Below are 15845 nucleotides of genomic sequence, written 5' to 3' on the forward strand. Positions count from 1 at the left end.
CAGTAGTAGCTTGTCGTGTCATATCATGTCAGGCACCGCGGGTTAGATGTCACAGTAGTGCGAAGCTACTCTGTTATACCCACACTTGGTTAGAGAATCTTTGTATCGACAGTACCCCGGTGAACTACGAATGTTGATAGATGCAGTATCGATGATAAGCTTACAGTAGTGGCGACGATCTTAAACCGAAAAGACAGGAATCCCACCTCTTATGAAACTCCCTACCCAGTCTGGGGAAAAAGGGCGAGCCGCGAAAGGCTGTTGCCATGAAACGTCGTGCAGCGTTGAAGTGACCCGAGGAGATGGTATAATCTTGACGTTTGCCAAGAGAAGCCCATCATGACCGAAAAAGCAGGATCGCCATGTGTTGGTTGATGCATTAGTCTCTTGCTTTGCTTCAAAGGCGTCAGTCTTTCGGGAGCGCGGCGCTGAAGAGCGGAATACCGATGACTTGGACAGCCAAGCCTCCTTATTAATTGCCCCTTGGCTTGCTTGCTTTAACACGATACACATATTTTGATGATTCTACCACTTTATCAGAATTACAAATAAGTGTTTTAATTCTCAGTGGTGTTTTTGCTATGAAGTCAGTGGAAGAAGCAAGGAAGCACGACGGAAGCTCCGAAGTCTTTCTAGAACAAAGCCTAGAACATTCAAGAGAAGAATTCCTCAACCCAAAGCTGGAGGTCTAGAACCTTGTAGGACATGGGGATTAATATGGATCGCCCTATGGCGGTGGTGGCAGTGGCAGTGGCAGTGGCAGTGAAGCTGAACGGCTTCAAGGCTCTCTCACTAGTCCCAGCCATCAGTGGCAAAAGTTTGTTCTGTGGAAAGCTTATTGCCGCAAAAGCCAAGGGGTAAAAGCAGCTTAGAGGTAGCTTGCTGTAGGAAAAAAACGATGATGGTATCGGCATTTTGCAATTTCCGCCCGGGAGGTACGCGGTCAAGTTTAGAACTAGCTAACAAGCTAAGTAGAGGTGGAAGCTCAAGATATCGATGGAGGCGCGCGCCAAGATCACTGCGAATCCGTTTCGGGAACATGACATGTGTTTTACTAGTTTTTATTTTATTTCCATGTCTCACTTGGTGCTGGTGACGTTGGAGAATGCATGGAGAAAGGAGTAATTAAAGTTGGCCGTCTATCCGCCTTGTTTGAATATGACGAATATCAGTCGGTGTAAGCTGTATCATGTACCTACTCTTCTCTTGTGCTTCTATATTAATATCCCATCTCTTCTTTTATTTTTCTCATAATACTTGGCATGTTCAACTCAGTATTCGAAGTAACAGACCTCTCATTTTCCTTCTTTAGCATCAGTCCCTCTCAACCTGGTGGTAGCTCTTTCGATCGATATAACTCGACCAACGCATCAACACGACACGAAAGAGAAAAAAAAGCTGTTCATCTCATTCAAGAACTGCCGAAATCTACCTCATTCTTCTGTTTTCCCCTCTCTTGGTTGATCGTCATCTGCATCACGCTTGGACGTTGCATTGTGGCTTGCTCGAGCACAGCTGTTGTCTCGCTTCTGACGTTACAAGGCATCGCTTGATCAAGACACCACACCTCGGTATTCGGCAATTACCCAACTGAAACATCGCGAGAATTTCCATTAAAAGAACGAGAAGCAGTGGAATTCATTTCTTAGTACGTTTAAACCACAATATCTCAGTCTTCTTATCTTCGCTGACCATCATCCACTAGTTCCCAAACTCAATTTTTGACGTTTCGTCACTCTTTCATCGACGAGATACTACAAACTTTTTCTTCCATATAACGAAATGTGTCGAATGTTGATATTCAGAGGGCACTGCACAGGCTGTGATTCTCTTCAGACCTGGGTCGACTTGACACAAGAGCTCAACTGTCTCGATGCCAAAAACATGGGATGGTTCGGCGGATGTCAGCGTGGTATTCTGGTAGAAGAGCATAGCTTCAACCAGGAATGCTCCGTATGCCGCGAAGTAGATGAGGGCGTTGGTCTGGATGACAATCATCTGATAATGTTTCAGCAGCCGTCTTACACCCAAAACAGCCTGGGTAAAAGAAGTCCCACCAATGAAGGAGGTTCGAGCTCGAGTTCAGGCGGTAATCACAAGAGGCAAAGGATTTGAGCTTGCATTATACGCGGTATAGGGAGTCGTTTTCAGGTTGTACACTATTTACTATATCTTTGGGTTATTGGCGTTATTCTTTTATCATCATCATCATCGCCTTGGGCGCGAGCTAATGGGCAGGAACAATAATTGATCAGGTTATTGGGTTCACAGATGTTTATTGGTTTCAAGGAACCGAGAAGTGGATGTAATGTATATGTACTTAGTTTATTTATATCCGAGATTATCAAATCTATTGCGTCTATAAAGAGCCAACGCTTGCTACTCTATCTCTTGTAAAGCATTTCCATCTTGTAAAAACAGAGCTGCCCATAACAGTATTCCCCCCAAAAGATAACAGTACTTTCTACTCTATGCATCCTTCCCTTCCCAGGTTTCTTGGACAACCTTCCAGTATCTATCCGCATCAATCCTAACGTGAGCAACATGGGTGCCTCCCTTGAACAATTCTGTTCGAACCTTTGCGCCGTTCTTCTTCGCCTCTAGTGCATGAAACTCAATGTCCTTAAAACTGACTGGTAGATCCGCATCTCCGTATAGATATGCGCGCATAGTCTCTCGACTAATCCTCTGTGAGGTGTTGAGCGCCGTAGCATTGGGCTTATGCGGTATCGCTCCAAGGATCAAAACACAGTACAGCCAACCAACGGCCATAATCACCCAGATGAAAGGTGACATGAACCACGGAAAGTCCAGGGAAATCACATGGTGATCGCGCTTCCAGTGGAAGTAACCCGGGCACGAGTCCATTACAACTGCATGCCGAGGGATTGACTCATATCCAAGTGCAGTTTCCCATTGCTCCCATAAGGTAACAGCAGAGCTAGCTCCACCGTTGGAAAAGACGTGGAGAAGAAACTGAGGCCTGCCGTCTTCCTTATCGCGAAGAGATTTGAGGATTGGTAGGGCAGCTTTGACGAGAGGGCGACGGCGTTTGGGCTGCAGGAAGAGCATAGGGGTAGATCGAACGAGCAATATGGTAGATGTTGGATAGATAGTGCGGTACTCGGAAATATACTTGGCTATATGAATTTCACGAGCATTCGCCCAGGACAGAATGATGATAAGAGGAGGGTCGTTATAGTTGGCGGTTGGTGCTGATTCTTTTGGGCAGTAATGCAACACAGATGGGCTACCGAGCTCGTCCATAAAGGCCAAGGGCGATTCTTTGATGGTCGACATGATGAATGTTTAGTTCCCACAAGAACATACTAAAACTGTATTCACGAGAGGGGGACATGGTGCTGTTTATGTAGAACTCCGGGGCTCCATGTCCCCTGAATATTGGGGGCCGACGGATTCATTGAATTGACGGTCCGAAGCTCCGTTGGAACCGGAGCCGGACGCAGGAAACGGAACTAGAGATACCGTCGCACTCGGCGACTACTTCTGATGAAATGCCAAGTAACCAATTGATGACTGCATAAACTAAAAAAATCCTACATTAATACAAGAGCTCTTCCGCGATAAACAAATCCATTACAAACCCATTACGCATCCAACTCGCCTATAGAGAGAATCTGCTCCTCGATAAAGTCGTGTATCTTCATCGCCTCATTCTCCGCTTTGATCTCATCAACTCTCTTCTTAAAACTGTCGTCTGAGAGAACCCGGTCAACACCTTCTCTTACAAGCTCGGGAGTAGGCTGTCCTGTTCGTAAGTTGACTGCGACGCCGCTCCATTCTCCACGCATGGCAATCTCAGGTTTATCCTCGCTCTCGCCTGAAAGAACCAGCGGAACTCCGTTTGTTATACCGTGAAGGAAACCACCATACCCAGCGTTCATGACGAACACGGAGGCGTGAGGCAGGAGAACATCATAAGGAAGATAGTCGACAACGCGGGTATTGGAGGGGATGACCATGTCCTTGGGAAGAGCAGCGCCCTTTCGGCCAAGAATAGCCACGACAAGGAGATCGTCTCGATCTGATAGAGCTTCGATGGTGGGGATGATGAGGTTGGATGCGTCTTGCGCAATCGTGCCCTGAGTTACGGCAACAATGCGACGGTCTCCTCGTTTCACATCGTCCCACCAAGCAGGATGAACAAAATCGCTAGGGGTGGGCTTTGGTGTCAAGCATCCAGCAAACTTGACGTTGGAGGGCATATCAGACCGATCATACTCGAGACTAGGAGGGCACAACTGGAGAGTCAAGTCATGCATGAGCACCCAGTGATGGAAGGGGACTTGAGGCTCGAGAATCTCGGTAGCCCCAAGTCCCTTCAGAACCTCTTCCTGGTGGGCAATGACCTCAGCAAAGGGGCCACCAACCATCATCTGATTCATGAACTGGTTCCTTGCACGGCCAGATTCGGTCGAATCAGGAGGAAGACCAGGGCCGAAAGGAGCAGTGTCGATGCTCGTAGCCATGTATGGGATGGGATTCAAATTGATCACCTTGGGCGGGGTAGTGTAGCCCTTGGGAAGAGTTGCACCGAGGGAAATCGGATTGGCACCCATGAAGCATGTCTCAGGCATGAGAATCACCTCACGCTCTGGGGTTTCGGCTCGTATATCCTCGAGGACTTGCTTGAGAACTTCCCAGCGATACGGCGTCTCGCCAGTAAAGACATGTCTGATATCGTATAGTAGCCTGGGAAGGCCGGCAGGGATGACCTCGCGCCCTGCCATGAACTTGGCATTGAAAATCGATCTGAGGCTAACATGTTTGGCGCCGATCTTTGTGATAGCGGTTTCGAACTGATCGCCTCCGATGAAAGTGATCTCGAAACCACGACATATAAGGTCTTCTGCGATGCGGATCAAAGGGTATGTGTGGCCATCTACAGGAGTAGCGCCGAAAACGAGATGAGGTTTATCGGTGCTAGATGTTTGACCAGTCACTGGTTCAACTGTATGAGAAGAGACGATAGACATGGCTGTAATACTAATAAGAGATATAGGTTGGGACAAGAATAAAGTGTTTGTGATCAGAGATGGAGAGAAGGAGATGATAGAAGTCTGGTAGGAACCGACCGGAAAGCAAGAGCAAAACACCTACCTTGATATTTTAAGGCCATTCCAGGTCTCCATACTCACTTTGTGTCATAGCACAAGATTGCATCGCCTGCTAGTAGTAGCAAGCTAACTCCACCATCTGGAAACCCACTCTAAGCAGATACGTAAGTTGGCTTAGGTACTGAAACTTGAGCCTACGATAGGCAGACTGAGCGCAAGCATTCCAGGATTTCAGGGTTGTAATTCATCAGTCCCTTCCTGAGCCAATCATTCCCATCACAATGTCTAGCTGAAAAGGGCCAAATGTAGCGCTGTGGTGTTGCATCATCATCGTGGCTTATCAGCCCTACCAGGATGCAGCCATATGCTGACAATGTAAGCGCCCCTGACCTAGTTGTCGCTTTTCTGGATTTGCGCAGCCTGTTATAAGACGTGAAATACGACTGGATAAGGGGTATACGGCCAGCTTCTTCGCTGCCGTTCCGGAAAAGGGCCTCAGTATTTGGATCGTGGGATAGGGAGTTTGGAGTCATACACATAAGCCATCTAGTACAGATAGCTTATGTAGAATTCGAAGAAACCAGTGTTCATTACGCAAAGTATTTTGGTCTTTCTGTAAGGCTGAAAGAGGGTTTTGGCTCGTGTAGTTTTCTGTAGTTAGTTGGCTGTTGTTCTCCGCAACGCCACTTGGTTTAGAAGACACTAGTCAGACATTTGACAACCTGACAACCAGCAAGGTATTCGATGGGGACTTTATCATAAATAGCCACTGTTCTTTCTAAGAAACCACTTTCCGAAGAGGGATGGAGTTGTTGTGTTGTGTTGTTGAGAGTTGGGTACATAAGCTATTGGATGTCTGTCAGTCATGTCGGCTTAACCTATGGGAGATGATCAAAAGCTGAGGCTTTGGTGTTAGTAAACATACGATAGTCACATATTTGAGGTTTTGCTCCATGACTTGAGATAATCAAAAGGATAGTTTACCCGATGTTGGAGTTGAGGATGGGAATGTCGAGTTCCAGGTCGTTTCTAACCAACATCTCAAAAGGTCAGAATGCACTGCAGCGTCTCATCTTCTCGCATATTCCTACCGCCAGTTAATATGCTGTTGCTTTTGGATGTGCTCAACAAGAGGTGTTGTGGTAGTGACACAGATTTGGGAGTTCTTTGCATGCTTAATTCATATCTCGCTTCGGCAACTTGATCAGTGCCAGGAGGTAACGACGAGCTTCATCTATAAACGGCCTTTCACTCGAATCAAGTCTAAGATGATGTAATTGACTGTTTCGATCATAGATAGTTTTGGTTTGTATGGTAAGCGTCACATGAGAGGCCGGGGTAGTACCTTCCCGCTCATGAAGGAAGGCACCCTCAAGGTACTGAGAGAATTAGAGGCCAGCGCTCACTAAGGTACTAAGGTAGCCATCCCATTTCAGAATTTTCGTCTCGGAGCATCTCATCCCTTTACCTACTAAAGGCATCCTCACCCTCTGCCTAAGATATTTCCGAACTCCCTATCTCTCTCTCCGAACATCGACTCTCTTTCACCTACACATCGCCAACATGGGACCGCTTCACCTGATCTTCGCCCTAATAGTCATCATCCTGTGCCCAGTGCTTTCTGCAGTGGTGAGGAGTGCAGTAGGACCAGAAAGCTGGGATCTTTCAACGTCGCTGAATGGATTCTCCTTCGAGCGAGCCAGGGCTCTCTCAGCCACCAAGTCACCCGACCGAACCGGCGTCTATGTGTCACGACTGAAGCGTCTCAAAACCAAGGATGATGTCTACCCGAGGTCGTCACTCTCCCTTCTCACTCAGCCCGACCAGCCACACGAAAAAGACACTCCTCGCCAAAATATTACCGCTGTCGGCGCCTTCTCGACTGCATATGCAATCCAGTGCACGTGGGACCAGACCCCAGTTTGGCTAATCTTTGACACTGGAAGCTCAGATACATGGGCCGCCAAGACCGGTTTTAGGTGTGAGAACAGCGCGGGCGATAAACGCAATCAGGCTGCCTGCAATTTCGGCCAACCTCACATCCCAGAGTTTCTTAAAGACATCTCTGAAGTGTACTTCCACCGACGCTATGGATCTGGCGAAGATGTGGCAGGCCCCATGGGTACCTCTGATATCGCATGTGGAGGTGTATCAGTTTCCGGGCAGCAAGTGGGATTAGCCAGCAGAGCATACTGGCACGGTGACAACGTCACTGTTGGCATTCTCGGGCTTGCCTACCCATCACTCACAAGCGGCTATATTGGTGATCCAGATGATCCGGTCGATGACTCTGAGTGGAACAATTATTCTTACACTCCTTGGTTGACCAACGCCATCTCGCAAGGATCGATCGACCCTGTTTTCAGTGTCACCATCGATACAAACACCAACGATGGTGTACTGGCATGGGGAGGACTTCCTCCTATGCACTGGCATCCCAGGTCTTTTGCATCCACAGACCTCATCATTGTCAGTTGGCTTGCAACACTTTCCCTCTCATTTGGAAGCACTAACAGCTTGGCAGGCAAAACTTGTCGAACGGGACGTCACAGCTTGGAAGCCTTCGTTTTATACTATAATTCCAGATGGCCTTCAATGGGGAAGTACAACGGACACAGGAAAGTATCCCTACATCGTTGATACAGGGACTACAATGATGCTCCTTCCTCCTCGTTAGTTAAACCTTGCAACATTTCATAGGAAGTTTTGCTGACCACATATTGAAGCATTGGCCGAAGCCATCGCAAAGGCGTTTGACCCTCCCGCTACGTACATGGTTCAATGGGGAGCCTACTTTGCCGACTGCAAAGCTGTCCCTCCTCATTTCGCGGTCATTATTTCAGGCGTTCGTTTCTGGATCAACCCAGCAGACCTGATTTACGAAGAACTTAAAGATCCATCCAATGAGAAGTGTGCCTTAGCTATTTCGACTGGTAAATCTGGACCGTATGTCTTGGGCGACGTGTTCTTGCAGAATGTGGTGGCTGTCTTCGATGTTGGCGGTGCAGAAATGCGGTTCTATTCGAAAGACTAGCCAACGCTGCCAGGTGTCGTCCAAGATTGAACACATATTAGCTGGAGTAGAAAGCCAGGGGCATCATTTTCCTGACTGGGTTGTACTACGATCAAGTTACTATGCAGGGCAAGAGAAACAAATTAAATTCTAATGGTACGTGCTGTCGATCCCCAGCTTGTAATAATATATGATGTCCAGAGTTCTCATATTGTGAACGGGCTAACTCATATAGAAGGGAAGTACGAGCGAATACATATGAGCTCAAACATTATCTCTAAACCAAACGGCCGTTTGTGTAAGTCAGGGTCAAAGCTATTCGAGGTCCTGACACAAGACTTACATCATGCTGTGTTCTCTGCTTTAAAACTCGATTCGACATATGGTAATGGGATAAAACGATATGGATGGGAAAGAAAAATTATCGCGATAATCGGCCACGGAGTGCAAGCTCGTGATAACAGTTCCTTCTATTTGTCATCTATCCTTTCTTTTGTCTGCTGCCATACTGAGCATCAAGCATCTGGCCTTGGTCACGAGATTTGAAAAAGGGGCATTCACCGAACCACCAGCAAGGAAATCTCGCCATTTGTTTCTTCTTCACTTCTAGTTTGACAATACAAGTAGAGCACAAGACCATGACGGAAGGCGACGCAGCTGCATCTCCGTCGCTACGACAAACAAGAGGTCCTTCGAACACCTGAGCTTTTAGCAAGGTACGGAATTCCTATCTTTTTTTGTCACAGCCCCCGGATTCCATATTGGGATTCGTGGACTGCGCTCGAGCTGTTTCTCGTCACTCAAGCGAGCGAATCCGATCCACCCAAGGTCTATTATCATGAGGCCGTGAAGCGGTGTAAGTACACTACAGTACGTGACCTAGCAAGCGATCCAAACCTGGGGTGAAGAGGGGACCCCACGTCTTGACGTTCGGGACCTGAAAGAGCATTCATCATATCGCACCACAAGTTTTAATCGCATGAAAGACGGGGTCAGAAGACGGATAACTCCAGGTGCAACACGCGTTACGACGCAAGGATCGGTCGAGAATCTACCCCGGGAACCGGCAACTGGTCCATCTTTTAAAGTCATGATATGGAAGCAACACAGCACATGCGAATGGTGCCAACTCGGACAGAGCCGGACCATCAAAGGGTCTCGTGGACGGCCCATATTCTGTGGCGGTTCCTGCAGCTCACCCCGGACGTCGTTGTCTGAGGCTGACGGCCCGGAAGAGAGCACGGGACAGGAAAGCGATGAGATTTGGATCTCAAAGTCCCATGTCGGTCTACTTGAGGTGCATTATGTAGAGCAATGTTTCGGCCTCTTGTCGGCGTCTGGGGTGAAATGCCTAAATGCGCACAACTAGGGGCATGAATTTTCAATGCCATGTACAGTACAATATTGTCTACTGTTGGAAGCTTTTCCTCGCCATTTGTCTCGACTCCTCGCTGACATGAAGAATACTTGACATGGTTTGCCTTCCTCGGAATTAGACCGGGAGGATCCGGAGATGTACCACCACGAGACAGCTGCAGTGAGGGTTGAGCTATGAAGGCGCTAACTAAGGCTCTAGGTAACTTACAGCTTTCCATTCTAGCAGTTCTACGCCCGGAGTAGAGCTTTCCTCCCCCGCCATCTCGTCGGTAAAGGGAATAGAAATTTGCAGGGTGGAGACTTGGGTGAGGGTTCTATAATGCCCCCCCGAGTCGAGTCACCTAGGTCACCTTACAGGGCCCTCGTTGACCGTCCCGGCCCTGGAATTCTACACGCACACACGGCGTCCATCCCGAGCGGCCGGGGGTGTTTCTGACCCGCGGTAGTGGATCATGAACGCGGGCTTTGGCGGGGCAGCGACGTAATCCCATTGGCTTGACTCCATTTCATCGTCATTCATGATGGAGCCGCGACCTTGGGAAAAGACGATGGAAGCCGCATGTTCAATCATATTTTTTCTGTCTTTTTCGTGTCTTGCAATGGAGCAGACTTGGTTACCTTGACTAAACAATACTGCAATACTTGTGTCAGTATCTTGTACAATCAGTCAAGTTAGTCAGGTATTAGTCTAATATTAGTTTTAGTTAGGTACTAAATAACAAAACAAGTCCATCATTCTAAATTCCGAGCTACTGATCGGGGATACCATCCATACCTTACCTCTCATTACCTTGTCTTGCGCTACTGTACCTATCCTTACCCTTTTACCTTACCTCACCTTGGATTTCCGTCACTTGACCTCGTCCTTATTCTCTTAAACTTCAGTCTCCCCTCGCACAGCTTGAGATTGTGCATATCATATTAGCAACTAGCTGAAGTAGCTTCTGTCCAGTCCAATTCTGTTCCCTTCGTCCATAAATTACAACCCCTCATTCATCCCCCATCCCCTCATCTCATATCGAAACAGTTTCTCCCCAAAGTCCTGGTTCCATTGCTCCGGGTTGCTTCTGCTGCAGATCACATCCAAGGCCGTTTGTTTCTTGATCTCTATCGCCCAAAAATCAGATTTGTCTTGGTCGCAACAAACGCAAAACGGAGCAAGTCGTTGTATCGACAAACGAATTCTCCACTACAAGCGGAACCACGTTTACGGCACGTTGACTTAACCATTCCCACTCTATCTGGGACCAATTCGCTGTGTCATCGTCATATTAAACTTGAGAAGGAACATCTATTGTATTCTCGCTGCTGTGCCTTCCACGTTTGATCTTAGCTGAACCTGAACTTCCCCTGGATCCAATCACCAACGGGAACAAGTTATCGAGGCCGTACTTTCCCATTCACACTCTACCTCGGTCCACGCGATTACTACTAGCTGCCTTACCTGACCTTTTATCAGTCATCGTCGATTGGGTCACTGTCATTCTACTTTGTTCCCCATTTCATGTGTCTGCAGTATTGGAGCTTCATCATACCTGATCATTTTCAAGCTCTTGTCGTTCCCGGACCTTGATTTGTTCGCTCAGTACCAGTCGTACTCAATTCACACCGCCCAACTTACACCCCAACTACCTAATCAAGATGCCTTCTCGAACCAACGGCGTCGGTGTCCAGGCCGAAGATACCAGGATCTGTGTGGTCATGGTCGGTCTCCCAGCCAGAGGCAAGAGTTATATCGCCCAACGAGGTAAGTCCCGTCGCTACCCGCAGGCGATTACTCTTGCGGTCGCTAACCGACCAATTCTTTAGCCCAGCGATATCTTCAATGGCTCTCCATCCCAGCTCAAACATTCAACGTCGGTAACTACCGCCGCAATGACGCTCCCCAGCCCACGGCCGACTTTTTCGACATCAACAACCCTGAAGGAGAGCGCACTCGTCGCGCCGCCGCCGAAGCTGCTGTTGCAGACATGCTAGCCTGGTTCCGCTCTGGCGGTATTGTCGGTATACTCGATGCTACCAACTCGACTTTGGAGCGTCGCAAGTGGGTTCTGGAGGTTTGCAATGAGAATGGAATTGAGGTTCTTTTCGTTGAGAGCAAGTGCGACGATGAGGAGCTCATCATGGCCAACATTCGCGATGTCAAGACTACCAGCCCAGACTATCGCGGCCAGGACCCTGAGACTGCCGCCCTTGATTTCCGCAACCGTATTCGTAATTATGAGAAGGTGTACTGCACCATCGACGCCGAGGGCAAGGAGTCGCATTTGACTTACCTGAAGATCATGGATGTTGGCAAGCAAGTCATCATTAGCCGAATCCGGGATTATCTCCAAAGCCGAATCGTCTACTACCTCATGAACCTCCACATCCGCCCTCGCTCTGTTTGGCTGTCAAGGGTGAGTAAATTTGTACTTTAATTTTGAGCCATGCTAATAAAATTAACAGCACGGCGAATCGTTGTACAACATCGATGGCAGAATTGGTGGTGATACTCTTCTTTCTCCCCGTGGCGAGCAATACGCCAGAAAGCTACCTGAGCTTGTCCGAAAATCAGTCGGTGTAAGTGTTTGACCAATCCCCAATTATTCTATGCCTGTCTAACATTAAACAGGATGATCGCCCACTTACAGTATGGACGTCGACCTTGCGGCGAACGATTGCCACATCTCGCTTCCTTCCTGACCACTACAATCAACTACAGTGGAAGGCACTTGATGAGCTTGACTCCGGTGTATGTGACGGCTTGACCTACCAGGAAATCAAGGACCGATATCCTGAGGACTTTGCCGCACGTGACGAAGACAAGTACAACTACCGCTACCGTGGCGGAGAGTCATATCGCGACGTTGTCATCCGTCTCGAGCCTATCATCATGGAGCTTGAACGCAGCGAGGACATCCTTATTGTCACTCACCAGGCCGTGCTTCGATGTATCTATGCATACTTCATGAAGAAGGACCAGTCCAAGAGCCCTTGGATGAATGTCCCTCTCCACACACTGATCAAACTCACACCTGGCGCCTATGGTACCGAGGAAGTCCGCTACGAGGCTAACATCCCTGCCGTCAGCACATGGAGAGGTAAGGGTAGTACCGCTAAGCACGAGAACCCGGCTCCTGGTGTCATGTAATCAATGTTACAGTATCAGTGACGAAGCCAGGTAGAAGCTATATTTCAGAGCCACATAGTTTCGCGACGCTCAGGGAAAAGCTTTTTTATGATTTGGAACGAGCACGCATCTGGAACAAATTTGGGAGCATGACGAAACGACAAAGCATCTTTTGGGAACATTCTATGACTATTTGCTATAAGGGGGGAGCTTGAACGATATCTGCCAGGACCAAGTATTCGGAAACAAAAACATAAGTGGCATAGGGTCATGAAGACACGACGAAAGGATTTGGGCATGGCTCTGTACAGGATTAACGGCGTTCTTTTGCTATTTGTCTAATAGCGGATCAGGCTGGACAATAACCAGCGTACAAACAATGATATCAAAAAACATGATAACTGCAGTCTAAAAAGGCTATCGTGACCAGATCGAAAGTATTGTCCCACTGATGGGGTATTAAATAAATATCGTGCAACACACATTGTTATGGTATGACTAAACGCAGAGGTCTGGGCTACGATGAGCCTATTGCTGATTTTTGCTGCACTTCCTCAATAATCCTCCAGGATTCTGTCTCTCTCCATCCTACTCAAGGTTACTCAAGATTGAGCTCTTCAACAGGCTTCATTTTGACATGCATGAACTCGCATGTGTGAGTGCCACTTTCTCAGCGGTCGTTAATTAGTATTGAAGTGTCCCTGTCAAAGGCATTATAGTGCCGGCGGAGATGTCCTGAGGGCATCAGAACACTTGGCTGCTAAAAGCAACATCAAGGGGCAAGATTAGTACGTCAACCCGCAATAGATCAGCCTTCCAGGCCATGTATTCCTGCGCCCTGAAGCTCAGAGATTGAACTTTCTAGCAACCCCTTCGCCTTTCAGCACATATCTCTCGCAGTTCGGCAATACCTTATCGGTTTGTCCCAGTGGAGAGTGTGGGGAAAGCCGGGGGGTACCGGTAGTTGTTCGGTGGGGCCGAGCTGTATACCGAATCAAGAAAATGGCTATGTGTGTTGAGATGCCAATTCAGGCTGAGTTGGTATTGCTCATCATCGTTACATCTCAGTCGTTGTGGGAATGGGATTCTTTAGTAGTTTGCTCCGCGGAACTTGGCATGCTTTGTGAGCCACAGTCTCCCAGTACGTTGGTGTCTGACTTCCAGGCTTCTTGTTGTGGTTTGTTATCTTTAGCAGTTTGTTTCTCCCGTGAAAGATTCTTCCGAGTTGATTTCAATGACATAAGTCGTCCTACTCCGCGTCGCTTCTCCCGATTGTGTATGTTCTTTGTAAAAGCTGGCCAAGAGCGACGTAATCTTCCAGTAGTTGGAAACGTGAGGCTAGTCGCTGCTGGAGCACTGTGTCGAGATTGAATTGAATGGAGGAATATGTGGTTGGGATCATCATGACAGGCACAGCGACATGGGGTTAGATTTGGCCCAGATGCCTTCACAATCTTTGCGATGAGCTCGGCCATAGACAGCTCAATGTGTAGCTTGACAAGATATGCAAGGGGGTGGAATTCAACGTATCTGTTCCACAATTAGAGAGGTTTCTCAATATGAGAGCTTCAACATACAAGAAGGTGTTATTCAAAGACATTGAGCCAATGATTAGGATCTGTGTTCGTGTTAGTCAGTTGCAATGCATAGGTAATACTCAATCCGTCGTTCTTACATCCATGGAGATGGAGATGACCACCATGATCAGATTGAAGCGGTACAGCACAACGTATTTCTTGAGGCCGTATGCGATGAGAGAAGATCGGACTAGATAGACAAAATAGAAGTTCAAAGCTAGGTCAATGACTGCAAAAATGCCTTTCTCGATTCGATCCCAAACATTGTTGATATCGATATAGGTCTGACTGATTTGAAGACGAGCAGGTATCCAGATACAAAAGACTGAGATGTTGATGAGAGCGAGGATACTGAAGATGCCCCATTTCAGCCGTCGGACGATAGTCGGTGAAACGTGTAGGAGGGCGATTCGATTGACAATAATTTGCATGATGCAATGGATCTGAAACACCCAGAGGAATACTGTCGATATTAGCTAGTGTATACGTTCTGGGACAAGGCGTCCTACAGATAAAGAAGTATATTAGAAAGCTATTTAGCAATTGTTAGTAAGTGAATGTTGTAGAGAACAGAGCATACACACCCTGGACGAATCGTTCCACGAACATAACCCCAACCAAGTCCTCCGATAACTCCACTGGCGATCAATTCAAGCCATATCAAAATCATATAAGTGGTGATTCTTTGGGCGCGTTTCCATTGATTGTATGTCTGAATAGACACGCGGATGAGTCCAAATAGGGTCAGACAGAGTGTCATGCCAAACACGATGCTGACGATGGCCCAGTCTGAGCAACTTGGCTGGTGGTATTCGAACCATGGTGGAATAAGGATCCCGCCTCTTTTCAGTTCAGTAGTCATTGTATCATGGTTGCTTGGATTTGTCAAATTGGGTGGTTTGGGAGTTTCGCGGGTTATCGGCCAACTTGGGGTTTATCCAAGTACCGTCGAGTGTCGAGAAATGACAAAGAAAGTTCCAAGTCGCTGAATCCAAGGACCAAGAGCGTAATTAATATTGAATGCACAAGATTGTTGCAAGAAGCAAAAACAGCTTGGGCGCCACCGAGTATTCGATGTTCCAATCAGGGCATTTCAACAAGTCGAGGTCTTGTCAAACAGGCGGGTTGAACGGAGCATGAGACCCGGGCAATGCGGGCTGTAGTAGATCGCAGACTAGCGACTGGACGTTGAGGGTGTGGCGCTTTGATATTTCGTCCGACGGACCGACCATGGAAGGCAGGTAACTTTCAAGGACACCGCTTCATTTTACACTGAGACAGGAAGAGCTCAGTTTGAAAGCTGCAGGGAGAGTGCGTTATTAGTACCATACTAGCATGTCTGTACATGCTGCAGACGGCATAGCAAGTGCCGAGACTCTCCCTCTCCCTTAGTTGCATTCAACAGTCGACGCGAGATAGTCGTGCCTGGTCGCTGGTATCAGTTTATGTCATTATCCACATGGATGGGACAATAAATGCTTGAATGCCAGCCACAGCCGTCGATGATGGGTCGAACGTTCAACCCCTCGCCAAAATGGCGATCGATAGAGTTTGTAGGGGCCCGCAAGCCAGCTAAGCAGGCAGAGAGGCAGGCTAGGCAGTCTGTCACCGCAGCTGCGTGATGAGGAGCAAGGCAAGACTGTCGATCTTAGTGGGATGTGATACGTCAGAGACAGCTCCCTGCGTGA

At 47.9% G+C, this 15845-nt stretch overlaps 7 protein-coding genes across 7 annotated transcripts; 3 read left to right on the forward strand and 4 right to left on the reverse strand.

Annotated features, from left to right (window-relative positions):
• Nucleotides 1–1782: 1782 nt before the first annotated feature.
• On the forward strand, nt 1783–2115 carry FGSG_12269 (uncharacterized protein; the record flags this gene model as incomplete). The annotated part of the gene is made up of 1 exon (XM_011322961.1): nt 1783–2115. The coding sequence occupies one exon, from the start codon at nt 1783–1785 to the stop codon at nt 2113–2115; it is 333 nt and encodes a 110-aa protein (XP_011321263.1).
• A 354-nt stretch (nt 2116–2469) lies between these two features.
• FGSG_04347 (uncharacterized protein) lies at nt 2470–3300 on the reverse strand (the record flags this gene model as incomplete). The annotated part of the gene is made up of 1 exon (XM_011322962.1): nt 2470–3300. One exon carries the CDS (start codon nt 3298–3300, stop codon nt 2470–2472), a length of 831 nt encoding a protein of 276 aa, XP_011321264.1.
• Nucleotides 3301–3608: 308 nt separating this feature from the next.
• On the reverse strand, nt 3609–5140 carry FGSG_04346 (uncharacterized protein; the record flags this gene model as incomplete). The annotated part of the gene is made up of 2 exons (XM_011322963.1): nt 3609–4972; nt 5122–5140. The coding sequence occupies 2 exons, from the start codon at nt 5138–5140 to the stop codon at nt 3609–3611; spliced, it is 1383 nt and encodes a 460-aa protein (XP_011321265.1).
• Nucleotides 5141–6641: 1501 nt separating this feature from the next.
• FGSG_04345 (uncharacterized protein) lies at nt 6642–8112 on the forward strand (the record flags this gene model as incomplete). Its single annotated transcript, XM_011322964.1, has 3 exons — nt 6642–7547; nt 7603–7750; nt 7805–8112. The coding sequence occupies 3 exons, from the start codon at nt 6642–6644 to the stop codon at nt 8110–8112; spliced, it is 1362 nt and encodes a 453-aa protein (XP_011321266.1).
• A 1127-nt stretch (nt 8113–9239) lies between these two features.
• On the reverse strand, nt 9240–10039 carry FGSG_04344 (uncharacterized protein; the record flags this gene model as incomplete). The annotated part of the gene is made up of 3 exons (XM_011322965.1): nt 9240–9623; nt 9677–9782; nt 9867–10039. The coding sequence occupies 3 exons, from the start codon at nt 10037–10039 to the stop codon at nt 9240–9242; spliced, it is 663 nt and encodes a 220-aa protein (XP_011321267.1).
• A 422-nt stretch (nt 10040–10461) lies between these two features.
• FGSG_04343 (fructose-2,6-bisphosphatase) lies at nt 10462–12998 on the forward strand. Its single transcript, XM_011322966.1, has 4 exons — nt 10462–11215; nt 11278–11867; nt 11917–12030; nt 12083–12998. Exons 1-4 carry the CDS (start codon nt 11110–11112, stop codon nt 12599–12601), a joined length of 1329 nt encoding a protein of 442 aa, XP_011321268.1. The 5' UTR covers nt 10462–11109; the 3' UTR covers nt 12602–12998.
• A 646-nt stretch (nt 12999–13644) lies between these two features.
• FGSG_04342 (uncharacterized protein) lies at nt 13645–15019 on the reverse strand (the record flags this gene model as incomplete). The annotated part of the gene is made up of 5 exons (XM_011322967.1): nt 13645–14110; nt 14158–14198; nt 14256–14620; nt 14667–14689; nt 14742–15019. The coding sequence occupies 5 exons, from the start codon at nt 15017–15019 to the stop codon at nt 13645–13647; spliced, it is 1173 nt and encodes a 390-aa protein (XP_011321269.1).
• Nucleotides 15020–15845: the final 826 nt, after the last annotated feature.

This window comes from Fusarium graminearum, chromosome 2, assembly GCF_000240135.3.
Source record: "Fusarium graminearum PH-1 chromosome 2, whole genome shotgun sequence".
Classification (NCBI taxonomy): Eukaryota; Fungi; Ascomycota; class Sordariomycetes; order Hypocreales; family Nectriaceae; genus Fusarium; species Fusarium graminearum.